Source organism: Rhinolophus ferrumequinum, chromosome 9 (assembly GCF_004115265.2).
Source record: "Rhinolophus ferrumequinum isolate MPI-CBG mRhiFer1 chromosome 9, mRhiFer1_v1.p, whole genome shotgun sequence".
In the NCBI taxonomy this organism is placed as follows: domain Eukaryota; kingdom Metazoa; phylum Chordata; class Mammalia; order Chiroptera; family Rhinolophidae; genus Rhinolophus; species Rhinolophus ferrumequinum.
Genome location: NC_046292.1, coordinates 13956405 through 13981768, shown reverse-complemented (window position 1 = coordinate 13981768; position 25364 = coordinate 13956405). Strand labels below are relative to the sequence as shown.

At 54.0% G+C, this 25364-nt stretch overlaps 1 protein-coding gene across 8 annotated transcripts in view; it reads left to right on the top strand.

Moving 5' to 3' along the window:
- The window catches only part of KIF17 (kinesin family member 17), a 42564-nt gene that overhangs the window by 5768 nt on the left and 11432 nt on the right, over window positions 1-25364 (top strand). For 4 of the 8 annotated variants that reach the window (XM_033113688.1, XM_033113691.1, XM_033113685.1 and 1 more), the window contains exons 2-11: window positions 130-276; window positions 1209-1310; window positions 6630-6819; window positions 8562-9014; window positions 12736-12845; window positions 16057-16204; window positions 17695-18215; window positions 19274-19354; window positions 20471-20658; window positions 23091-23322. In XM_033113688.1, coding sequence (XP_032969579.1) covers window positions 130-276; window positions 1209-1310; window positions 6630-6819; window positions 8562-9014; window positions 12736-12845; window positions 16057-16204; window positions 17695-18215; window positions 19274-19354; window positions 20471-20658; window positions 23091-23322 — 2172 coding nt within the window. The remainder of the gene's footprint in view (window positions 1-129; window positions 277-1208; window positions 1311-6629; window positions 6820-8561; window positions 9015-12735; window positions 12846-16056; window positions 16205-17694; window positions 18216-19273; window positions 19355-20470; window positions 20659-23090; window positions 23323-25364) is intronic. The other 4 variants (XM_033113687.1, XM_033113690.1, XM_033113692.1 and 1 more) reach the window with 3 other exon arrangements.

Below are 25364 nucleotides of genomic sequence, written 5' to 3'. Positions count from 1 at the left end.
CACTGTGGAGGGAGACCCAGGAGGGGCCCTGAGGCTGCGAGTTAGGAGTCAGCCACGCAGACCGGGGTCTGGCCCTGCTCCCGGCTGTGCTGGGCCACACGAGCACTGGCGTTTGGTCCTCCCATGTAGGGCGTCACTGAGGGCTACAATGGCACCATCTTTGCCTACGGCCAGACGGGCAGCGGGAAGTCCTTCACCATGCAGGGCCTGCTGGACCCGCCCTCCCAGAGAGGCATCATCCCCAGGGCCTTCGAGCACATTTTTGAGAGCGTCCAGGTATGGGCCTCGTGGAGGGAAGGGGCCGGGCTGGTGTTTGGGGCCTGGGGCTCCCCAGGCATTACCACAAATGACCGTGGGATGCAATCAGAACCTGCATCCCGGCTCGGCACAAATGAGCAGAGGCAGGCTCTGGTTTCTGACAGAGTGACAGGAGAACTCAAAACGGAGAGAATGATACCTCCCAGCTCCATGTTTTTCTCTTGCCGTTCTTGGATTTAACATTTCATTTAACATTTCGCATGGATACAACAACCCCGAGAAATGGTTGTAACAATCATAGCTTCCCTTTTTATTGCGCAGTTGCTACAGACCCAGCCTTGTGCAAAGCCCTATATTATCTCACTGAACCCCCACTCTAACCCAGGAGGTAATTATCATCCCCATTTTCGAGATAGGGAAGTGAGACTTGGAGCCCCTATGGACCAGGTCAAGACCAGTCATCCCAGTGTCCAGGCTGCTGGTGACCATTTGTAGCCATGCAGAGATTCCTGCATCTGGCAAGTGGGGGCTGGGACCATGGTCAGCTGCAGAGCCCACTGTATCTGCCCCCCAGGACTCATCTGGTGGCCCACAGGAGAGAGAGCTGCCAGAGACACAGCGATCAGCCCGGGCCCGTGCTTGGTCCAGTCCTTCCCTGTGGCTTTGCTTTCTCTATCTGAACAAGGGGAGTCTTCTCCCATTTCCTTTCCTTTGAGGCCTGTAGAGTTAGAGCATTAGATAATAGCGATCTGAGAATTATGCAACTTGGCGAAGCCTGAGGGCCCACTGAGCTGGAGAGGAGGGGAGAGCTTGCCAGGCAGGCAGGCAGGCAGGACTGGGTATGGTGGGGGCTCCTCTTCCCTTGATGTGCCCCCGCCTGCCGTGATGTCACCGTGAGGTCTGGCAGCAGGTGCTCAGGTATCTTTGGTCTCTCTGCCCACTCCCTGCAGTGTGCGGAGAATACCAAGTTTCTGGTCCGGGCCTCCTACCTGGAGATCTACAATGAAGATGTCCGTGACCTGCTGGGGGCTGACACCAAGCAGAAGCTGGAGGTGGGTACAGACCTGGCACAGGCAGATGGGAGCTGGGGGAGGAGGGAGGTTGGTATCAGGTGGTGCTCCCTCAGAAATACAGGGATGGTATCCTGAGGGCACAGGTGCTGGGTCAGACTAAGGTGGGGACTTCTGAACTTGAAGTTTGGAGTATTCTGAGTCCATGATACAGGGGAGGGGTTAATGGGTGTACCTCCACCACACGAGGTAGGGCTGGACCTTACCTGGGGTAATGCCACCTATCTCTGTTGAAATAGATGGAGTTTTGTAATAGATACATTTGAAAACAGGGTTCTACGTCTAAAAAATTACTTTGAAAATCTCTAAGGGCCCTTCAAGCCAAAAAGAACATAATAATAATTCTCATTGATTGAGCACTTACTATTTACTGCCTGCTTTGGGCACATTATCCCGTTTAATACTCACCTAATAAGTAACCTTATTAGGTAGATATTATTATCCCCAATTTATTGATGTGGAAAGGGAGGTTTAGAGAGGAAAATTAACTTGCCCAGGTTTCACACAGCAGTAAGTGGCTGAACCTGAATTTGAACCCAGGTCTGTCTGACTTCAAGGTCCTGAATCTCAGAACCCCATGTTATGGCTGCTGTGGGGTTCAGATTCTGGGACCTTGTTCCCTTTGAAAGCTGTCTGGTGCGGGTGGGCCCAGGGACAGACACTCTAACCTCATAAGGTGGTTGTGAGGATTGAAGAGGGTAACGAGGATGAACTGCTTAGCAGAGCGCTGGTGTGTAGCAAGGGAGTGATGTGTGAGCTGTTTCATGTCCTTGGGATTCCAAGAAAGGACCATGGGTAGGACCGGGGTTGCACAGTGGGACCCGTGGGAGAAGGAGTTAGGACTGCTGGGCAGCTCAGTACAGAACAAGTTAGGAGGCTCAGTGGGTCACTAAACATCGCACACGTTTCGTAAAGTGCCCTCAGTCTCCTAAAAGGCTCGAATCAGAATGAAAGAACATCATTTGCCAGTGCAGTGAAGCAGAATTAGCTGCTCTGGGGGTTCTATGGAGATAGGCAGAACTTGGCTGATGCTTTGGGGAGCCCAGTGAGGTGAAGTAACACAGCAGGCCCGGACAGTTGGTGGCAAGGCTGGACCCAGGGCTGGGACCCTTGGGTCTTCACCTGAGTGTCAGGCCTTGGATATGTGTCCTCTCCGGGACTCTTTAAATGCCGGGTGGGCCTGGTCAGGTCCCAGGAGGAGAGACCAGTCGGGGGAGGTGCTGGTGGCTGCCCCCCAACTCTGGTGCTTCTTATCTGACCAAGCAACCAGTGGGGGGCCAAGAGGTCCACAACCAACGTTGGGAGCTGGCCCACCTCCTTCAGAGTCAGGATGCTGGAGTTGGGGGCGTGTCAGTGATTAATGAGCATCGACCCTGGGAGGCTGCTACAGGGATTCCCATTTCACAGGGGGGGAAACTAGGCTGGGAGAGAGGAGGTGACGTGCCTGAGGTCGCTGGGTTAGGAAGCCACAGAGGCAGGGTTGGACATTTTCCATGACCCAAACTGCTTAAATCTCCCCAGGGCACAGGCCTTGACAGCCATGGGGAGGGGACACCAGGCAAAGGGGCTGCTGCTGACACCTCCCAATCCTGTGGTCCCCCGCCTGCATCCTCTAGATTTGACAGCATGCTGGAACCACCTGGTTCTCCCCCCACCCCCACCTATGTGGGGGCAGGGCTGTTTCTCTGCTCGCCTCCAGAGCTTCTGCTTGCCCCCGAACCCCCATCTTGCCCTGGCTTCAAATCTGACCTCAGGGAGCAGCGGTCTTGAAAGACTTGTTTGTACTGGTCAGATCGTGGGGGAAACCCTTAACAATTTGATCTGGAAAGACCCTTACAAAGCTTCTAGTCCAACCCTTTCCTGGTACAGATAAGGAAACTGAGTCCCACCCAAGGAGAGGAAGGGACTTGGTCAAGGTCACACAGCAAATTACTAAGCTGTTGTACCAGAATTTGTGAGATCAAGTTCAGGTGCTTTTCCTCCCAGTATTTTTAGGGGTCAGCAATCTGGGAAACTCCTGGGGCAGTAAGAAGCCAGAAATGCGGTTTCAGTTGAGGGAGGGACATCCATTTGTTGATTCATTCATTCAACAGAGACTTACTGGGAAGAACTTGAGGATGCTAAGTGCCAGATCACGTGCTACAGTAGGTCCACATGGGTGTGAACGCCCTAAGTGCCAGATCACGTGCTGCAGTAGGTCCACATGGGTGTGAACGCCCTAAGTGCCAGATCACGTGCTGCAGTAGGTCCACATGGGTGTGAACGCCCTAAGTGCCAGATCACGTGCTGCAGTAGGTCCACATGGGTGTGAACGCCCTAAGTGCCAGATCACGTGCTGCAGTAGGTCCACATGGGTGTGAACGCCCTAAGTGCCAGATCACGTGCTGCAGTAGGTCCACATGGGTGTGAACGCCTTAAGTGCCAGATCACGTGCTGCAGTAGGTCCACATGGGTGTGAACGCCCTAAGTGCCAGATCACGTGCTGCAGTAGGTCCACATGGGTGTGAACGCCCTAAGTGCCAGGCCACGTGCTGCAGTAGGTCCACATGGGTGTGAATGCCCTAAGTGCCAGATCACGTGCTGCAGTAGGTCCACATGGGTGTGAACGCCCTCCCTCGGTTCCTCCCAGTCCCCATCCAGATCAGGACCCACCCCAACTCTCTCCTTGTCAGCTTCTCCCAAACACAGCAGTGCTTTGCCCTTTCTATGCAGGAACTTCCAGCCGCCCACCTGGAGTCTTTCTACTGTTTTCTCTATCCTGGAGCTGGAGCAGCTGAATCATTGTTCAGCCCCCAGACAGGAAAATGGGGAGAGGAGAAAGGCACAGGGAATTGCTCCCACATGTCAGCTCTGAAAGGCCAACCTTCAGCATAAGGGGCCCCTGCCAACCCACCCTGGGACAGCAGGGTGTCCTCGTCTCCTTCCTCAATACCCTGGCCCCTAGAAAGGCCTGAGTTACTCAGGCCCTGAGGGGCCAAGTGCTGGCAGCTACATGCACTTGTCCCAGCTGGGCCATGGGCCTCAGGCTTGGTGAGCCAGGCAGCCTGGGGGACTGCCAGTGACAGATGTGCTCCATGACACCCCCCAGGAGTAAACCGATCTTTTTAGCTGGTGCCTCCCAGAGGAGGTGCAGATAGGTTTCCATGTAAACCTCACAACAACCTTAGGAGGAGGTGCTGTTCTTATCCTATTATAGATGGGGAAACTGAGGCTCAGTGCTCCTGGGTAAGAGCAGCCGAAAGGCACAGGGTAGAGACCAGATATGAACCTCGATGGCCAGGCTCCACAGCACAACGCAGGGCCTGATCATTCTGGTAATTAGGGGTTATTAGATCAGCTAGGGCCAGCAAGAGATTTTGGGAAGCAGAGTTACACATCCTCCCCCAACCACCACGAATGATCATGGAACCCAACCCAGTACTGGGCAGTGGAGGTGGGCCCCCCCCCGGCTTCTCCAGTTGGGTCCAGCAGAGTGTTGGGACCCCTTCCTCCATCGGAGTGTTTCCTGGCTCTGGGCCAGTGGCAGATGTGTCATGCCTGTGCATCCCTGCTGGTTGCCATGCCGACCAGGTGGCCTTGCAGCCGGAAGGAGCAGCTACCAAGGAAGGGTGGCTGGTGGCTGTCACTCACTTAGTCCTCCCCAGCCCGGTGATGGTTGGGGAAAGGAATAACATGGGAGGTACAGAGGGAGCGGGAGATCACAAGGTGGGCGGCAAGCCTTCCTGGGTCTAAACATGGGGAGGGTGGGAGACCCCTAATTGAGGAGTTGCCTCCCTGCCCTCTTTTCTGCTCGGGAGAGACAGACCATCCTCATCCTCTTCTTGACTTGTGTTCACCGAGCTCCAGCCAAGTACCGCAGAACTTTTTATTAGTTCCATTCCCTTCTTAATCTTCATCATAGCCGTGCAGAAACTGGATGTATTATCAAAACCAAAGCTGGGAGAGGCAAATTGACTTCCCACACTAGTGAGTGACAGATCCAGGTTTCTCTCCCAGGCCTGTCTGACTAAATAGGAACTGCATTCTTCCTGAAGCTGGGAGCAGCTGCTCACTCACCTGGGCCTACTATGTGCCAGGCAGATGTCTAGGTTCTTCCTGTGAGCACGGCTGTGATCAAAATAGGCGGCTCTCGGCACACAGGTGGGCATGAATGAAGCCACAGTCGCTGCTCGGGTATCCTAGGCTGGCTTCACACCAAGCTCTGTTTGCAGGGTCTCCTGTTTCTGTCTTTTGTGCTCTGTCCTCACAGCCACCTCTCAGGTCAAGGTCAGCCCTTTGTCATTTCAAGATTCCATTGCTGTCGGAGGCTCCAACCTCTTTCCAAGTTCTGCCTCTGGATTCTTCCACTGTCTATGACGCCATTGCTGCCCTGCCATTAACAGCTGTGTGACCTTCAGCAAGTCACTTAACCCTCGGGGCCTTGCTTGTTTATCCAGACCGTGACAACCAGTCCTTCAGGCTGGCTCTGGCTGCGTCTCCACACTTCTGCAGATGGGCAGGTACAGGCTTGTGCAGTAGGGGCCCAACCCCCCCCCCCAGAAGCTGCCCGGGGCAGAGCATCTGAGCCTTCTGTGGCTCAGAGCAGCGCGCAGGTGACTTTTGTCCTAATTCACTCTGCTCTTGCCAGAGTAGTTTTATTTCTTCTCACACTTGACAAATACTGCGTTTCACAGCTCTGTGTCAGCAACAAAACAGCTTGGCTGCCTGGAGAGCGAGCAGGGAGCAATCAGATAAATTAATTCACTCACTGCCATCGTGCTGAGAGCCTGCTTGAGCTGTGGGCCAACGGGAGTTCTGGGCAGCAAATGGCCCTTCACAGGCCATGATCCAAGGGACTGGGAATGTTTCTGTTGCCCTGGAGCCGTGACAGAAAGGCAAAAGAAGGAGCACTCAGAGCCCTTGGGAGCTAAAGCTCCCAGACTAAAAACCATCTTCACAATAATATTATAGCACTAACAACAGGGAGAACGGCAGCTGGCATTTATGGAGCACTTGCCACGTGCCAGGCACTGTGCCAAGCAACGTAGGGGCCTTAGTTTGTGAAATCCTTACCATCTCCCTAGGAGATAGGTATCTCATACCCATTTTACAGCTGTGGAAACTGAGGCTCAGAGGTCAAGTCACTTGGCCCAAGGTCCCACAACAGGTAAGAGGCAGGGGTGTGTTTGAGGATGGCTCCACCTGGACCAAACCCTCTGTCTAATAGGGTATTTGAGGTGCCAGCCTGCTGTGCAGGAGGGCAGAGGTGATCTGATTGGGCCCTTCCCTCAGGCATCCTTGACCTGTCCTCCCTCCCCACAGCTGAAAGAGCACCCGGAGAAGGGAGTGCACGTGAAGGGGCTCTCCATGCACACGGTGCACAGCGTGGCCCAGTGCGAGCGCATCATGGAGACCGGCTGGAAGAACCGCTCGGTCGGCTACACCCTGATGAATAAGGACTCGTCGCGCTCCCACTCCATCTTCACCATCAGCATTGAGATCTACGCAGTGGGTATGTGGAGCCAGGCGGGGTGGAGGGGAGCCGGACGACCTGAGCCGGTGTCTGCTCTGAGCAGCCGGGACACTTCACCTCTCGGAGCCTCGAGGGCCCCATCTGAAACTGGGAAGGATGCCCAAAGGGCTCGGAGGGAGCACGAGGGGACCCTCCCCGCGCTGGAACCCATGTTTCCAGGATAAACAGCATCAACGACGGCAGTCACAATATTGGTAGCGACCACTGAGCACTTACGGTGTGCCGTGCAACTGGACGCATCAGCGCCCATGACGGTGGGTGGTGGCTGCGTGACTCGTGGCCCCCTTCTAACCAGTGCTCCGCAGGGTGTCACAGGAGTTTCCAGTTTTCCAGTAAATAATGCCATCGCGAGCATCTTTGTGCAGGAAACCTTCTAGGCTTTTAGAGTCATTTCCTCAGACCAGGTTCTCTGGAGTGGACCTCCTGGAGCGGGGCAGGAACCTGTCTAAGGCTTCTGGTACATTCTACAAAGAGCTTTCCAAAAGGGCAGTTCCAGGTCCCTCCTTCTGTAATAGCCCAAAGAATCAAGCACTTCCTATGTCCAAGCCTCTACTGGGTACCAGGCTAAACTCTATTTACTTCAGCTTCCTGAGCTTATGGGCAAAACTAGGTCAATTCTGGTTTCAACCAGCAGGAAACTACGGAGGAAGCCCCTGTCCCCTTCCCCCCCACCCCCGTTTCATCTCATTTGGGACCATTTATGGTGTCGTCTAGAGACAAGAAGAATTATCGATAGTATTGGGAGCAGCAAGCTGTCGTTTCATGAGCACTTGCTATCTGCCAAGCACAACCCCGGGCTCTTTCCACATGTGCCATCGGCATAATCCTTACAATAACCCTTCAGGGTTGGTCTTTGATTCCCATTTTACTGAGAGAAAGGCTAAGGCTCAGAGACAAATGAAGTTATTTCCCGAGGTTTCACTACCAAGGGATGGAATCAAGATTGAATTGCCAGGTCTGTGTCTCCAAAACCTGTGCTCTGAGCCCCAGCTACCAATCGGGGTGTCCAGCCTCCTGTCATCCTTGGCACTCAGGGTCTGCCCTGCTAGCATAGCTCAGTCACTGCAGAACTGGGCTTGTTCTCAGAGGAAACAAACACCTGCTCTGTGCCAGGCCCTGTGCAAACCCTGTAAAAATGTGCTGTCAGTTTGCTTTACTCCTCCCAACAACCAACCCTAGTGGGGAGCTATTGTTAGTCTCATTTTGTTGACATGAGACTTGAAGATCAGAGAGGTCCATGGCCTTTCCAAGGTCACACAGCAAGTAGGAGGCCGAACTGGGATGGGAACCAGGTCCAAGAGTCTCCAAAGCCGATGTTTTTTGCATTAAAGGATACCACTCCCTAGTGACCGAGTCACATCCCCCCACCCCCACCTGTGGCCTCACAGTAGATCTGTAGGAGCTGTTGTGATAGCTGTAAGAAATCCTGCTGCACTCAGAAAATAGTCTCTATTTTCCTGGTCCTGCTGCCTGGAGTCAGACTGCCCCGGGGGTCTGATCTCGGCTTTACCACTTGGACCTTGGGCAAATTAAGTGCCCTTTCTGAGCCTCAGTTTCCTCATCTGTAAGATGGGCACAGTAATAGCACCACCTTCAAGGGGCTCCTGTGTGGCTGATATGAGACCCTCGGTGCGTGGTGAGCATGATAACTAACCGTCTTCTTTACTGTTGGGGGTGGGGGTAACCTAAAGGCCCTCACCCCTCTACTGGTCTGTCTGCAGACGAGCGGGGCAAGGAACACCTCCGGGCAGGCAAGCTGAACCTGGTGGACCTGGCGGGCAGCGAGCGGCAGTCCAAGACAGGTGCCACGGGGGAGCGGCTAAAGGAAGCCACCAAGATCAACCTGTCGCTGTCGGCGCTGGGCAATGTCATCTCGGCCCTGGTGGATGGGCGCTGCAAACACATTCCTTACCGGGACTCTAAGCTGACGCGGCTGCTGCAGGACTCACTGGGCGGCAACACCAAGACGCTGATGGTGGCCTGCCTGTCGCCTGCTGACAACAACTACGACGAGACACTCAGCACGCTGCGCTATGCCAACCGAGCCAAGAACATCAAGAACAAGCCACGCATCAATGAGGACCCTAAGGACGCCCTCCTGCGCGAGTACCAGGAGGAGATCAAGAAGCTCAAGGCGATTCTGGCCCAGCAGATGAGCCCCAGCAACCTGTCAGGTGGGGCGGCGCGGGGCGGAAGTGGCAGGAAGGGTCAAGGGACCCAAGAGAAAGGCTCTCTCCCTTGGTCTGCCTGCCTCCAGCTTCCCGTCTGAGAAACATGGAGGCAACGCCCTATGTCCTCTCAACTTCTCGGGAGCATAGCTTTGGAAGAGTCAGGGAGAGCCCTGGTTGGTGACAGCTCAGAGGGTGTCTGCTTGCCGATGCCCCAGGAAGAGGCCCATCTGTCTGGCCTGTCCCACCAGCCATGGGCTCTGTCGCCTGCTCCCTGCTTCCGGGCTGCACACGCGCCATCCCCTTGTCTGCCTGCTCTCTCTGTGGCGGCATCGTGATGCTGCGCAGCTTAGTAGCTGGGTGACTCACTCCTCCATGGCCCACCTCGGCTCCCAGTTAGGCACTTTGTGATGGCAGCTCTCACGCCCAGGCGTCTGCCTGTCATCTGGCAGGTAGAAATCCATACCTGGAACATTCGCCTTCAAGGTCTTTGCAACTAGGGACTCCAAGGTTGTCTCTATCTGAGAAACCCTTGGGGAAGAGAACACAACAGAGCCTGAGTCCATCTGTCCATCCATCCACCTCCCCACCTACATCCCTCTCTGTCCGTCCATTCTATTCACACATCCATTCACCTACTCATCCGTCCATCCATCCATCCATCCATCCATCCATCCATCGTTCACTAAGCACCCCCTCTGTGTATGGACCTGTGCTGAGCACTGGAGACAGAGATGACTCTGATCCAGGCTCTGCCTCATGGGCCCCTCGTCTCCTGGGGGAAGGAGGACACTCCAGTAGACCATGTGTGTTCGGGGAGAGAGCTTTACAGGCACTGCAGGGCAGAAAGGGGTGTCCAAGTCCAACTGGGGGTGGGGTGTGGTCAGTCAGGCTGCACAGAGGAGGGGGTGGTTGAGCAGAGTCTTGGGGGGTGAGAAGTCTCCCTGTTAGACAGAATGAGAGTAGCCAGTGTATCCAAAGATGCACAAAACTATGAAGTGTGTTTGGGGAACCACAAGTACTTCTGCTGGCTGCCTGCTGAGGAGGCTGGTGGGAGACGGCCAGTAGGGCTTGGCAGAGGCCAGGGGCGCTGGCCTTGAACACCATGATGGGGATTCCATTTGGGCAATGCCTTGTTCCCCTTTCCCTACTGCCCCACCCCTGACCCTATCACCCCCAAGTTTGGAAAGCCAAATGGAGGAATGGCAGGAGGTACCAGGAGGAAGTGGGGGAGGCTCTGCCCGTGGCCCCTAGACCTAGCAGCTAACATCCGTGCAGGCTTCCAGTGGTTATCACGGCAGCCTATGGGGCAGGGGCTGTTAGTGTCCCCTCCTCCTGGGTTAGGAACGGACAGCTCAGCAAGCTGGAATGACTAGTGCAGGGTAGGGCAGGGCTGAGCAGGAATAGCCAGTCCACCCCCTGGATCCATGGTCAAGCGACTTGGCCCCTCTGGCCTCAGTTTCCTCATCTGTAAAATGGAGGCACACCTGCCTTGCTATGGTTGCTAAGGCTCATTAGACAGCACATGATGCTTTATAGTTGGGCCTTAAACCAGGTGTGTCTGACTCAAAGCTCCATGCGTCCCCACCCCATGACACCTACCATCAGCCATAGCCCTCTCAGCCCCAGTTCTCTGGTTGCTGGCATATTTCCCTCTTCCCCTTACGGCAAAACTTGAAACATTTGTGTGTTTTCACTGGCCCCAGTTTCTCTCCTCCCACTCTCTGGCCCCTAGTCCAGGCACGCCCGTGCCCCCAGGCCCCCGAGTCCACCCTTGTCGTGGATGACCTCCTGTGGCAGACCTCACCCTGCCCTCCTACCATCAATCCACTCCGCTGATCCCTTCCTTCACCTTGAGAGCCTTGCTTCCTGCACAGGCTCTGCCCTGATTCTCCGCCCCTCCCCTCACATGAGTCCTCCCCTCTCCCTCACCTGCTGTCCCAGGGGGGTCCTGTCTCCTCTCCTCTCTCTCTATTCACTCCTAAGGCGGATTCATCTGGTCTCATGGCTTTAAACACCATCTCTATGCTCATGGCTCTCACCTCTGGGCCGCCAGCCTGGCCGTGTCATCTGTGTCCAGGTCTTCATTTATAAAGACGACTGAATGGTGGCACAGCGGGGTCAGTGCCGTTCAAAGAAGAGTCTCACATTCCTCACAGTTGTCCTAGACACGAGAGGCGCACATGCCATTAAGGACCATAGGGGAAAGCAGTGTCGGCCAGGGGGGCAGAGAGGGGTGAGGGGACACCTGAGCCAGAGCCTTTTTGGGGTTTCTGTGGGAAAGGCTTGGCAGGGCAGGAGGAAGTTGAGCACTGGCTCATGTGAATAATTCCGGCGAGCTTGGGGCATAGCGGCTGCTCCTACTTGTCCAGTGCTGACCCTGAGGTGGTTTTGGGCAGAGGAAATAATGGCTTGGTGTGTGGTTAGATAGAGAAGGGGTTGCAGGTATGGACTCGAGGTTGGTAGGTTTGTATATGAAGCTGGGCTCACCGACAAGTTGTTTACTCTCTCTAGGAATTAGCTGGCCCTGGGACGGATGGTCTCTCTCTGGCCAGCCAGTCTCCCACGATGTCAAAGCATCATAAAAGGACCATATATAATGTAGGAAATATATAAAAATGATTGATGCAGAATGTCCTCCGAATTCCAGACTGAATATCCAGCTGTCTGTAAGCTTAACCTGTCTGACCCGGAGTTCATGATCTTCCCCACACCTGCTTGTCCTGCAGCTGTCCCCACCCGACTGATGGCACCTCTCTCCTTCCAGGTGGTCAAGCCAGAAGCCCTGGGGTCATCCTTGGCTTCTCGAAAGCTCAAACCCGTGTCTAGGCCAGTCGTAGAGCCTGCTGTCTCTTTAAAACATGTCCCGGATCCTCCCACTGCCGTCCGCTTGGCCTGAGCCACTGTTATCTCTCATCTGAATTACTCCAGAGGCCCCAGCGGTCTCCCGGTGTCAGCCCTGGACCCCTCAGTATTTTTTCTACACAGCAGCCAGGGAAATCCTGTTCAAATACAAGTCTTTTCACTGCCCTGCACAAACCCTGCAGTGGCCAGTGTAACAGAGTCAAAGCTCAGGCCCCCACCCTGGCCTGCAACGTCCCCAGCACCTGGCCCCGTTCCCCCTCCCACCTCCTCTTCTCACACACTGTTCCTCCCTCCCTCACTCCGTTCCAGCCATGCTGGCCTCCTGGCTGTTCCTGGGACAGTCTGGATCCTGCTGACCGCTCCCCTCCGTACTCATGGCTCCCTCCTGTGTGTCCCCAGGATCTCTGCTGGCCTGTGTGTGTCCCCCACTTCCTTCAGATCACTGCTTTCCTCTTGTCTAAGAGTTCCTCCCTGACCACACTATTTAAATCATACCTCTCCCCCCTTCTCACTCCTGAGCACCCTCCCTGCTTTCTTTCTCTCCTTAGAAGGTATCACCCCTAACATGTCATGTCTTTTGCTTATTTGTTTTGTTTGCCCTCCTTCCCCTTGAAAACATAACTTGTGGGTGGGTGTCTCTTTTGTTCAACGCCACATCCCCAGTGCCGAGAACATGTCGTGCTCAAGAAATATTTCCTGAGTGACTGAATAGATGAGCATTTACATAGCGACGTGCTTCAAATGAGTTCAATACTTGGAAGTCTTTCTGAATGAGCACGCGGTTGTCTTTACAAATTCAGGCTCAGTTCCTGCAAACCGTGTGCACCTCGCTCACTGCGTCTCATTCCTGTTTTCCTCTCAGCCCTGCTGTCCAGTCAGGTGCCCCTAAACCCTGTGCAAATGGAGGGGAAGCCGTTGCCCCCACCTGAGAATCAGCATGACACGGAGGCTGAGAAGCAGCTGATCCGGGAGGTGAGAGTGGGAGCAGGTGGGAGAACGGCGGGCCGGGGGGGCCTGTCAGGAGAGCATCTCCAGAAGGATGTCGTGTCAATCCCACCATCACACTGGGGGTGGTACTACAGTGTCTCTTTTGCAACTTAGAAAGACTCAGAGAGGTGCCATGACTTGCCCAAAGTCACATAGCTAGGGAGAGTCAGAGCTGGGACTTAGGAAACTCCAGAGGCTAGTTCATTTCATGTTAGTGGGAGAACAAAAAGGGGTATGGGGGCATCTGCAGGAGCGCTGTCTCCTCAGCATTGTAGGAAGGGGTGGCTGTGGATTGATGGAGGCGGAGAAGGCAGTCCTGGTAGTGGGAATGGCTTGTGCCAAGGCAAGGAGGTTAGAGTAGGAGGAGTTGGTCCCTTCAGCGGGTGCCAACAAGGCTGGGCTGAGAGCAGGGTAGCCAGGGTTGGCAGTGGAACACCCCGGTGCTCATTTGACCAGTGGATAAGTGGAATGTTGGCCTGCCAGAAAAAGCTGTCCCGTGGTGTCACGCGGGGTGTCATGCGGGGTCTCAGCTGCCGCTCCCCACATAAGAACGCAGGACATGGTGAGGTCAAAAAGGAACACCCATGGAGCCATAGATAGGGGAGTCACTATAGTCTCGCTGGCGGTTCAGTTGGAGACACCGGAAGCAGGAGCCACACGATCCACGATCCACACTCCGCCCTTGCCAGCCACCATCTGCTTGCTAGCCCCCATTTGCTACTAGTGTAGCCACAGCAGTTATATTAGTGGCCAATGGCTCACTGGTTACAGCTGATGGCCAACTAGCCATCACAGTCGATGGCCATTTACTACCTGAGCCAGCACCTTTCCACCTGAGGCCGAGAGCCTGGACACTGCTCTCTGGGGCTCTGTCCCCACACCTGGGTCCTCCTCCCACATGTGGGCCCCCAGCATCCCTGGCAACCAGCAGGACAGGTCACACCCTGATTGACAGATGCAGAGCTGATCCCCAGAGGGCACTTGTACAGCCAGACACAGCATAGCCTCCTAACTCCCGGCTTCGGCTCTGTCCCCAACTCCAGGCTCTGTTGGTTTCCAGAGGTTCCTGTCTTTTAAGGGCCACATTCTGAGACCCAAGTATGTGGGAGATTTGACGTTTGGCCTTTCGGGCCCTGGCATTTTCCTGGTGGAGAGCCAAATGGCAGCAAGGACAGCTCTACAGGGACTGTCTGCTGCTGGGCCTTTGCCACTCAACTATGACCTCAGGTGGAATCAACTCTGAGGTCCCTAGAGGTCCCCAGAGGTCTGAGTCAGGCTGTGGGAGCCTGGGGCCCAGCCTCTGGGGGCGTAGACCCGTTAAGGCCTGGGGGCAGGGGGGTCTTAGTTCTGTGGGCTAGAGGGCTGGAAGGGATTGACCTAAGAGTCTGCTCATGACAGGCAGAGGCTGTTAACTGCTCAGAGAGGCTCAGCTGTAGCCCCGGGTGGACCTGTCCTGGCTCCTGTGAAGGTCCTGGGAGCTCAGCTGCTCACTCTGTCTTTTCCTCTGCGGTCTGGGAGCTCCCGGGGCAGGGTTGGGTATCAGGTCCATCTCTGGAACCCTGGGTCTAACTCCCGGGGAAGTGTTAGGAGGAGGGGACTTTGGTGATGGCCGACCCCAAGCCCACAGAATGAGAGAAGTCACACTTTGGGGGTTCAGCGGGGGTTTTGGAATCATCTAGCAACAGGTGGACATCGGTCACAAAATGGTACTGGACGGAAAGGGCTGGCCAGGGACTGGGATGAAAGCTTCCTCCCCCAGAGAAGACTGGTTGGGTGGGCAGGTACCTTGGCTGTTGGATAAGCAGGGCGCTCCCGCCCCCTAGAGGTCACCAGGGAGAAGAGACGCTTTTCAGTCTGGTGGGTCCTTCTGCCCTGGGGTCGGGGGGTCGCCTGCCTCCTCCTCATGGGGCAACCCAGTGGACACTGCATCGGAGCACTGCAGCCTGAGGTTTGTTTTCTGACCCGGGGGTTTCTTCTCTGAGCCACACTTGGAGGAAGAGTTGAGAGTGTCTGTCCTCCCTCGCTCCCTCCCATTTGTTTTCACTTAACGACTCGACTCACATTTATTGATCACCTACTGTGTGCCTGGAACTGTGCTTTCCTTTCCATTCCAGAACCAGTCAGGATGCTGAGGAGAAAGGAGGTGGTCCCCATGTGTAGTGGAGAGGCTGCCGGGACAGGAGTCAGCTCAGCCGTGGGCTGTAGGCGTGGCTCTGGGCTTCAGTCTCCCAGCCGTATGGGTGGGATTTGGACTAGAAGATTCCTAGGGTCCATCCAGCTTATACATTCTGAAAGTCCAGTTCTTGTGGGCTCTGTGACCTTGTGCAGGTTGTCTTAGCTCTCTGAGCCTGAGTCGAAACGCCCCTTTCTTGCTGTGGTGAAGGGGAACATGAAGGGGTCTCATCGTTGGGTTGTGTAACAAGTACCGAGCAGGACTCAGGGGTCTGTGTTTGCCCTTCAGCCCCCCATTCAATCATCAGCAAGCATTTTTATGAGCACTTGCGAGGAACTGGGCATTGTAGCTCGAGGTGCACGTGGGGCCAACGAAGTTTTATTGCTTTTAATATTGGAAGTAATAGAGCATGTTTCGTAGACGGCTGGGAACGGTCTAGAACTGCGGGAAAAGTCTGTGGTGGAGGAGGAAGACGGGGATTGAAAGAGCAAAGTCATCGAGGGGGATGGCTCAGCTTCAGATGGTTCGTCCACTGTCACAAGAGGACGCAGAGCTTTCGGGCAGGCCTGCAGGTGGACGGGAAGATGTGGGGGTAGGAAGGCCAGGAAGTGCACGTCTGGCGGTGTCCATGTTCTCTGTGAGGTACCAGACAGAAATGTGGGGAGTGGAGGGTTGTAGAGCGAGAATGGAAGGATCGGGCTGAGGACCGTTGGGTTAAAACATATTTGTTGATGCAGAAAGGTGTCCATGATGGATTGCTGTGTGGAAAAAATAAACTACAAACAAATACATATATTACTAACCTGTTAAAAATGCATAGAGAAAAGTTCAGAAGGGTCTTCGCCAGCCATTAATTATCCCAGCGTCATGTAGGTAATTTTAATTCTGTTCTTTTGGCTTATTTGTATTTTCTGCCTTGAATGACAAGAAAGGAATACTGAAAGAGCTGTGTTTTGAAATGGTGGTAAAATACTGTCCCACAGTGTGCTAACCCCCCGGCCCCCCCCGCTTCCCCCTCCGCAGGAGTATGAGGAGCGCCTGGCCCAGCTGAGGGCAGACTATGAGGCAGAGCAGGAGTCCAGGGCCCGGCTGGAGGAGGACATCACTGCCATGCGCAACTCGTACGATATGAAGCTGTCCACGCTGGAGGAGAACCTGCGCAAGGAGACAGGTGGGCGCCTGCCCCGCTGTCAGGACGCAGGCCAGCCTGCTTTCTTCCTCATTTTACTCACTGACATGTATAGACCACTTTCTATGTACCAGGAGCAGTTCTATTTACTTCTGACTGCAGCCCAGAGACATAGGTACCACAATTACTCTCATTTTATAAAAAATTGAGTCACAGAGAGGGTAAGTAATTCACCCCTGGTCACACAGCTGGCAAAGTGGAGCCAGGATTTGAACCCAGAGCCAGTGTTCTTACCCACAGCACTGCATCATGATGCCTTGGTCACAGGCTGGGCCCCAGCCCAAGGCCAGCTTAGGGTTGTGACGTATCCCCACGTTTCATGGGTAAGTCTCTTCCCCAAGTTTCTGCATTTTCTACAGTCCCCTCTCACTTTTGAGTCCACTTGTTACCAAAGCAACCACATCCCATAATAAGCATTCAATCATTAGCGAGAACTTTAAACTTCCTAGAAGTTTTTGTCTTCTTTTTGACATTCTAGAATGTTCCATCCCACCGCTATCATTCAGACACCTGTGCTGCCAAACCCAGTACTCACCCAAACATGGTAAAATCCATCTTGTTATGATGACGGTATTGCTCATGTTATCGGTACTATTTATTGGGCATTGCTGTGTGCCAGGTACCGGGTAGGTGCTTCCCTGAACTCCCTCAGAGAGGCAGGACTCACTGAATCCTCATGTTGCAAGTGTGCAAACCAAGGATTGGAGAGGTTCAGGCCACTGACCTAGGGAGTGGATGTCCTCTTGCAACAAAGGGAACATCTGGTCTTGTCTCAGGGGCGCCCAGGACACAAGCAGCAAAGAAGAGGATGGGATGTAAAGGAGGTGGCCTAATGCCCATGAGCTGGGAGCACTAAGGAGGCCTGTGGGATCGTAGCCCCATCCAGGCTGGCAGGAAGGGGCCACTCTTGGTATAGACCCAGGCAAAGAGGGAGGAGCAGGTCCTAGCATTTTCTTCAGTGTTCCTTCCAGTCCAGTTTGCATGTTAGTTCTCTGAGTGATTTTATTTGATGTCTCTAACATTTATCCGTAAACTTCATTGAGCTCCCATGTGTCTAGCATATCCCATGGACAACAGCCCTGAGCTGGGCACTCCAGTATGGGCCCCTTGGGGCCTTGGGGGTGAAATCTGCTCAGGAGCTCTCAGCCTTGGAGGCAGTAAGACCTGCAGGCAGCTTGCTTGCTTGTTAAGAGCAGTTCCAAGACAGGGTGCTAAGAGCCTAACACCTAACAGCTAAGGAGGTCAGAGAATAGTAAGATCATTATGGTGGTCAGGGAAGGCTTCCTGGAAGAGGTGGTAGGAGACAGGATTTGAGTTCTGATGGAGAGAGGGCAGTAGGGCAGAGATGGGAAGCCAGTATCTTGGGAGTCTGGGAGGCTTGACTTTTCAGCTGATCTCTTGGGCACAGTGGGCTTGGGGTCAACTTCCAGGAAAGGGTTCCCTTGTTCTAACCTTTAAAAAACCATTTGCAGAGGCTGTCATGAAGGCAGAAGTCTTCTCCAATGACAACGTCATGTTCAGAGCCAAGTTTGCCAACAGGTCTGAGTATTCATCTACTTTCCAGTACAAGAAACCTGAGGTCTACCGCATAATCGGCCCTCCACTCAGTGAGGACATCTCCAAGACTGACGTTCCTTCCCAGTTTGAGGACCTGCCCAAGGTGGAGACCTCCAAGTCTGAGATTTCTTTTGGGTCTGATGAGTCATCCACACTCGAAGAAACCTCCATGTCCGAGGCCTTCACTGGGCTCGCGGAGCCCTCCAACCTGGAGCTCTCTTCTGTGCCCGAGGTGGAAGCCAAGAGCAAATACTTCCTGGATGGCGATTTCAGCCAGGAATCCTTCCTGGAGGAGGAGCCCCAGGTGATGCCCCTGGAGCTGTTACCAGGTCTGCACGACCCATTTGCCGAGGTGGAAGCCAAGCTGGCCAGGCTCTCCTCCACCGTGGCTGGGGCAGACATACCCCAAGCAGACGTACCCAAGGTCCCCACACAGGTAGCTGACGTCATGCATATGGCATGCAGAAATTCAGTGGGTAGAGCTCGGCTGGGGTCATGGAGGTCATTGGGCGTTCCCAGAGGTCTAACCTGTGTGGCTCCAACACCACCTCCACGGTGGCTCTGGCTTGGTGGCGGCTTAGGGTACTAGTATTCAGGGGTCTGGGAAAAAGCAGCTCTGTTGGATGCTCTGTAAATCAATAGGAAAGTTGGCCTGGAGATACAAGGCTATGCCAGGTGGGCACCTGTTCTGCTGGCAGAAGGACACCTCACGGGAGTTTACTGAGTTGCCATGGTAACACTGAGTTTCCAGGCCTGAGAGAGCTGGAGGAGGCTTTGGTCAACCCTCATGCTCTCGCAGTCTCAGAGCAGGGAGCTGGGCTGGGAGCTACAGGAATCCAGCTATGGAACCACCCAGGGATCCTGCCATTCTGTTCTGCCTCCGTCTGCTCCTTTGTCAGTCTTCTCCCTTTTCAACTCTGTTTTTTTAATGTTTAAATGTCTTTTCCTCATTTCTTCCCTCCCCTCTCCCCTCCCCTCCCCTCCCCTCTCCCCTCCTCTCCTCTCCCCTCCCCTCCCCTCCCCTCCCCTCCCCTCTCTTCCCCTCCCCTCCCCTTTCTTCCTTTTCCCCACCCCTTCTCTCCTCTTGCCTTGCCTGTGTGTTTGTATGTAAAGAGCACAGGCCTTTGAATCAGACAGACTGGGTCCAGGTCCCAGCTGTACCACTCAGTTGTGTGACCTTGGGCAGTCACCTTTCTGGGCCTCAGTTTCCTCATCTAAAATGGGGCCGATGCATGCCTCACATGGGGCAATGCAGGTAACGCTCCTGGAACATAGCAGGTGCTCAGAACGCGCCCTGTGTTCCTCTCTCTCCTGTTTCCTCTTTTCCCTGTTCTCTCTCCTCGTCTCATCACCCCTCCTCGCCGCCCCTTCTGTCCACAGTGAAAGGAGGAGGTGGTAGGGTTGGGGAGTGGAAGGGGAGGTTAGGGGCGGGGCAGCAGAGGCTGATTTTGACCCAACCATCCCTCTTCTTCTCCCCACCCATTCTCCTGCAAGCAGCCCTCCCTGACAGCTGTCCTGGAGCCCAGTGACTTCAGGTCTGATGCTGAGGTGGACGGCGACCTCTCTCCTGAGCCTGTGAGTTCCCCTGCGCTGGCCCTCTGTGTGGTGGAATGACTCCCAGGCACCTGGGTCTTCCTGTGACACTCCACTTGTCTCCTCCATCGCTGGGCCTCAGTTTCCTCTCCATAAAGTGGGGGCAACAACCCCAGCCCTCCCCCAGCTTATCAGAGAGAGCCCATTGCAAGACAGTAGACAAAGTAGAGAAACTTTCATGCCTCTTATTGTTGATAAATAAGAGGCCACTGTTCTCCGGTGATTTTCCAACTTTCCTCAGCCTTGGAACCTTTGTCTAAAGCCTGGAGGCCCCGTGTGTGCCGTGGGTGAGGGCTGCAGGGAGCAGCTAGGGTCCCTGGGGGCACTATCAGGGAATCCCCCAAGAGCAAGGGGGGTACATTTTGAACACTGCTGCTCTCAGACCTCCACCCTTTTCTGTTCTGCTTAAGAAAGCACAAGAGGCCACAGGGATTGATAGGAAGGCTTTAAATCTACTCACATATTTGAAAAATGAAAACTATCCTCCAGCCTCTGGACCTGATCACTGGGTAGGACTTGGCACACTGCAAGTTCTTAGTAGATGGCAGGTGGGTTGGCCAGGGAGCCGTGGCTATAAGGTGACATTGGGATCGGGCCCATGCAAGAAGAGGAGGCCGGGGAGAGCAAGTGCCAAAGTCCTGTCACTGGAAAGGTCTTGACTTTCTCAGCAACAGAAACCAAGGCCAGAGAAACAGCAGGGTGGATGTGTGTGTGTGTGGGGGGGAGGGTGGGGGGGAAGGGGAGGCAGGGAGCAGGAACGGAGGGCATAGCAGGGCACGGGGGAAACTGGATTTTACTGCGACTGCAGTGGGAATCTGTGAAGGACTGTCATCAATTTATATTTAAAGAAAATTGCCCTAGCCCCCCCCACCCCCCGTGAAGCCTGGAAGGGGTGGGAGAGGGAGCTGGGAGACCGCTGCAGGTGGAAATGGTGGCAGTAGGAACTTGTTGGGTGCATGTTTGTATAACTGGGTGTCACTGAGACAGAGGTGATCCTGGATGCAAGGGCTGTAATGCCCCGTGTAGGATGGAGGCCGCTGTGAGCTCGTGTCCAGGGCTGGCCGCTCCGCCTCAGCCTTGGTTTCTGTTTGCGCTCAGGAGGTTGACCTGGGCCCAGGAGCGGCCAAAGAGGTGGTGATGACAGCAGAGCCTGGCATGAAGACCGAGGCTGAGGCCCAGCCCCTGCCTGCCATGACAAGTTCCAGAAGGGACAGTGTGGGTGTGGAGGCGGTAGTGCTGACTGATGACCTAATGCCCGTCGTGGACCAGCAGCAGGTCCTCGCCCGGTAAGTACCGCAGCTCGGGGCAGGAGGGAGCTGTGCCCTGGCTGCAAAGGTAGAGGTGCCCATAGATTTTTGCAGACCCCTCACTGAGGCCTCCCCTAGCTCTTCCTCCTGACGGGACTGAGGGAGCCCTGATCCCCTCCCCAGGAGCAGTGGGGCAGAGAAGGTGCTAGACTCAGCCAGACAGGCGGGGCTCTGCTTTGGGAGCTGCACAGGTGCCACCAGATCCCAGCAGGTGCCTGCTCTGGGACAGAGTGAAGGACTGTTGCCACCTGGCTTTTGGAGGACTTACAGTTTAGGTTTTAGGTTTTGGGAATCCCAGGGCAGGGCGACACAGGCTTTCCTCAGGTCCCGGCCCAGTCTCCAGTGTCCTCCCTGATGGAAGACTTGCTCCGCCTAGGAGAAGCCACCGCCCTCCCCCCCCCACCCCTCCCCCCACACGCTGGGGCCACCTGGGGAGCTGGGCTTTCCTTGCTAGCTGTGCAGCTTTGTGCAGGTCACTTAACATTTCTGACACTTGGATCTCACTTCTGTGAATGAGAATAATGTCAGGTCCACCCCCATGAGGAAGTCAGCCCCATGGCCAGGGCTCCAGCCTCCTCCCAGTCTCCCAGGCCACAGGTCAAACTAACTGAGCAACTACTGTGCGCTGGGCCCCAGGACACAAGGATGAATGAGATGCCGCCTTGTCCTTCAAGGGGCCTCGTGGTCCAGGAGGGAGGCAGGTACACAAGGTCCGGGGGAGCCAGTGTACCTGCAGTGAGTGGCTGTGCGGTCGGCTGCCTGGTTCCCGGCTGCCTCCACGACCTAGCTCTGCCGCCTGGGGCTGATGTTAAACCTCTCAGCCTTAGCTGCTCGTCTACAAAGTTGGGTATAGTTGGAGTTCCAGCTTCAGACACTTGTCGTGAGGGTTAAATGAGACAGTGCCTGCAGAGGTGGCAGCCCAGCGTGGGGCACACAGAAATGCTCGGCACATGTTGTGGCAGCTGTCATGATGAGGTCTGGACTGTGGTCAGGGAAGGCTTCACAGAACATGGGACTCCTGAATACGGTTTGCACGACAGATGCCCCAGGCGTGGCGTTTGAGATACAGGGCAGAGCCAAGGTGGGACAAAGGCGCAGAGGGAGGAAGCAGCCTGGGTGTTTGGAGAAGTACAAGCAGTGAGTTAAAGCCAGAGTGAGGGCGGGGTAGGGGGGTGCAGAGGGAGGTGAGATAGAGAGGCCTTGTGTGCCCCCCGGGGGGCTTGGGCTTCCTCCTGATAGGATTTTAAGCAGAGCAGTGACTTGGACAGGTCTCCCCTCTGCCCTGGCCGCCATCCAGCCTAGTGCCCAGCAGCTCGGTTACCACAGTGCCATCCTTTCCTTGAGCCCGTTCTGAACCTCGTCTTGCCTTCAGTTATAAGCCCTTTATATCCTTTTGGGATGAAGCAGCATCTCAAATGCTTTATTAGAAAGTGAGGAGTTCCACACAAGCCTTTCTTTGTGGTTATTTAATACTTGCACCTTGAAAGGTCAAAACTCTAAGCATTTTTGAGCATGTTGGATATAAATATTTTAAAAAATATACTGTACATGTCCCTGCCTGATTAAACATCGTGCACTGAATGTATTTTTTAAATTGAGGTATAATGGACATATAACTTTATTAGCTTCAGGTGTACAATATAATGATTTGATATTTGTATACATTGAGAAATGTATCACCGCAATAAACTTGTTACCATCTGTTGCCATACATAGTTACAAAAGCTTTTTTTGTCTTGTGATGAGATCTTTTAAGATCTATTTGCTTAGAAACTTTCAAGTATGCAATACAGTATTAACTATAGTCAACATACAGTACATCACATCCCCAGGACTTATTTATTTTATAACTGGAAGTTTGTACCTTTTGCCCCCTTCACCCATTTCACCAACGCCCCTGCCCCCCCCCCCAGGTCTGGCAACCACCAATGTGTTCTCTTTGTTTTACCTTTCAGATTCCACATATGAGTGAGGGCAGATAGTACCTGTCTTTCTCTGTCTGACTTCTTTCATTTAGCGTAATGCCCACAAGTGCACTGAGTGTATGGACCGTTTTCACAGCCCAGGGCTAGTCCAGTCATGCAGGTTGCCTGGGGGTGCAGCCTGCCCTGCTGGCCACCGTCAGCACTGGAAGGAGGGTAGCGGGTGGGTTAACTCTGGGTCCACAGGGACATTGTCACCCTTCCTGTTGGGCAGAGCCACCGCTGCGGTTGAGGGCACGGGCTTGGAGTTAGGTAGATCTGGTAGGAACCCTGGTTGTGACCCTGAGCCCGTGGCATCACCTCTCTGAGCCCCAGTTTACATCTCTGTGAAGTGGGCCTGTGGGAAGGATTCTGTGGGGTTTTGCTGGGCAGCCAGCGCCCGGTGATGGACAGGTACTGTCACGTTTGCCTTCTCGTCCATGCTGGCAGTTTGCAGCTGTTGGAGCAGCAGGTGGTTGGTGGGGAGCAGGCCAAGAACAAGGACCTGAAGGAGAAGCACAGGCGGCGGAAGCGCTATGCCGACGAGCGCAGGAAGCAGCTGGTGACGGCCCTGCAGAACTCAGACGAGGACAGCGGGGAATGGGTGCTGCTCACCGTCTACGACTCCATCCAGGAGGAAGTGAGGGCCAAGAGCAAGCTGCTGGAGAAGACGCAGCAGAAGGTGAAGCCCTGGGTTTAGCAGCCCGCCCCCACTCGCCCCGCCCCCACACCTACAAGCGCCTACTGTGTGCCACGCCCTGTTGTGGAAGCAGTCACACTGACATGTGTCTCTGCTGCCTTGGAGCTTACTTTCTAGTGGGAGTGTGTGTGTGTGTGTGTGTGTGTGTGTGTGTGTGTGTGTGTAATCACAAAAACAAGCAAGAGAATATCAGGGAGTGATAGCACTACGAAGAGATATTAGCAAGGGGAGGTGGCTTTATTTTTTCACTTTTATTGAAGTACAAATGCCAGAATCACAAATGCACCACTTAATCATTTCCCACAAAGTAAAGGCACCATGAAACTGGCACCTACATGGAGGCACTGAGTGTTAACAGAAGCCCAGGAGCTCCTTGGGCCACCTTAGGTGGGGGGACAGGGCGTTCTCATGGAGGTGGTGGCTTCTAAGGTGGGACCTGAAAGTTCAGAAAGAACGGGCCCTGTGGGGACCTGAAGGAAGAGCTTTCGGGGCTGCGAAGGGCCAGTGCCAAGAAGGAGGTCAGTGGTTCTGGGAACAGAAGGGCGGCACCCGGGCTGAGCATCCGGAGTGAAGCAACAGCACAGAGAAAGAGACCGTGTCTGTGACGATCACTGATGCTTCCTTTGGAGCACCGTCGAGTGCTCTGTGCCCCATCATGTCCCCCGGGTCCCTCCCCAACACTGGCAACCAAAGGATCTTGCCAAACCATAACGCTGATACTTTTTTCCTCCTTAAGCCTCTTTAGTTTTATCTTTTCTTGGCTGTTTTCATGCCTTTTCTTAATACCCCATGTTATGTTTTCAGTAGAATTCGTTCTTCCTTGGATATCTTGTCATTCAGTCTCCATGTCTACGTTTTAAAGTGATTCTTTCCTGAGTTCAGTTCTTGTTCTATGTCGCATCACCTTCATGTGGGTCCACTTCCGTTTCAAGTGTTTGGGTTTCTGACTTGAAGTTTTCCATGTCTGTGACTAATTGTTGAAGGGAATTTTATTCACGGTGGGCTGTCGGGTTATGATCTTAAATCTGTTTGGTTCTGTGAACCTGTGCTTTGGGGGGAATTTTCTTCTGCTGAAATGTATTGATTTTCATGTGCTGTTTCTCGTAGTAGCTTTGATTAGATACATCTGCTCTCTTCTGTTTGTTTTGTAATGTCGTGGCTTTCTGCACTTCCAGTAACAACTGAATGCAGAGGTGAAGGTTTGGGGGGGGGGCGCTTGCTGGGTTTCTCCAGTCAAGAGCACGCACTTCTGTTCATACCGCGAGGTACGTCTTAAATAGAGTTCTTTATTCATTCCCTGTTGCTGCCTAAAACAACACAGATTTATTATTTTACAGTTCTGTAGGTCAAAGTCTAGGTACAGCGTGGCTGCTTCCTCTGCGTAGAATTCTGCAAGGCTGAAATCAAGGTGCTGGCAGGGCTGCACTTCTTTCTGGAAATTCCAGGGGAGAATCCGTTTCTAGGTTCTTGGCAGAATGTTGTCCCATGTGGTTACAGGGCTGAGGTTCCCGTCTCCTCGCTGGCTGTTGATCACGGTCTTTCTCAGTTTCTGGACGCAGCCTGCACTTCTGTTTTAAAGTCTGTTGCTTAACAACCTTAATTCCATTTGCAAAGTCCTTCTTGCCATGTAAGATAATTTATTCATGGGCATAATGCCAGGTCGTGAGAATCAGGGGGGCAACAATCTAGCTTCCCAAAAGTTTTTCTCCATCTCCTTCTTCTTCTTCTTTTTTGGTGGGAGGAGGTCAGTGTGTCTTTTGCTATTTTCTCGTTTCTGAAGGACTTTTCCACTTCAAGGGCTCCTCCCACTTCTAAATGCTCTCCAAATGTCCTCCAGAAGCAATGCCTCACAGAGATGAATCCCTTAGGTCCTGCTCACATTCCAGTCTATTCCATCAGTTTCCCAGTATCTGATCTGTTTTTAGTATTTTCCCACTCAGAGTGGGGCTTTCTTTTTGGGGGAGTGATTTTGTCTGCCTTCTGTCCATCACCTTGCCCTCCCTCTTCTATGCTTTGTGGCTCAT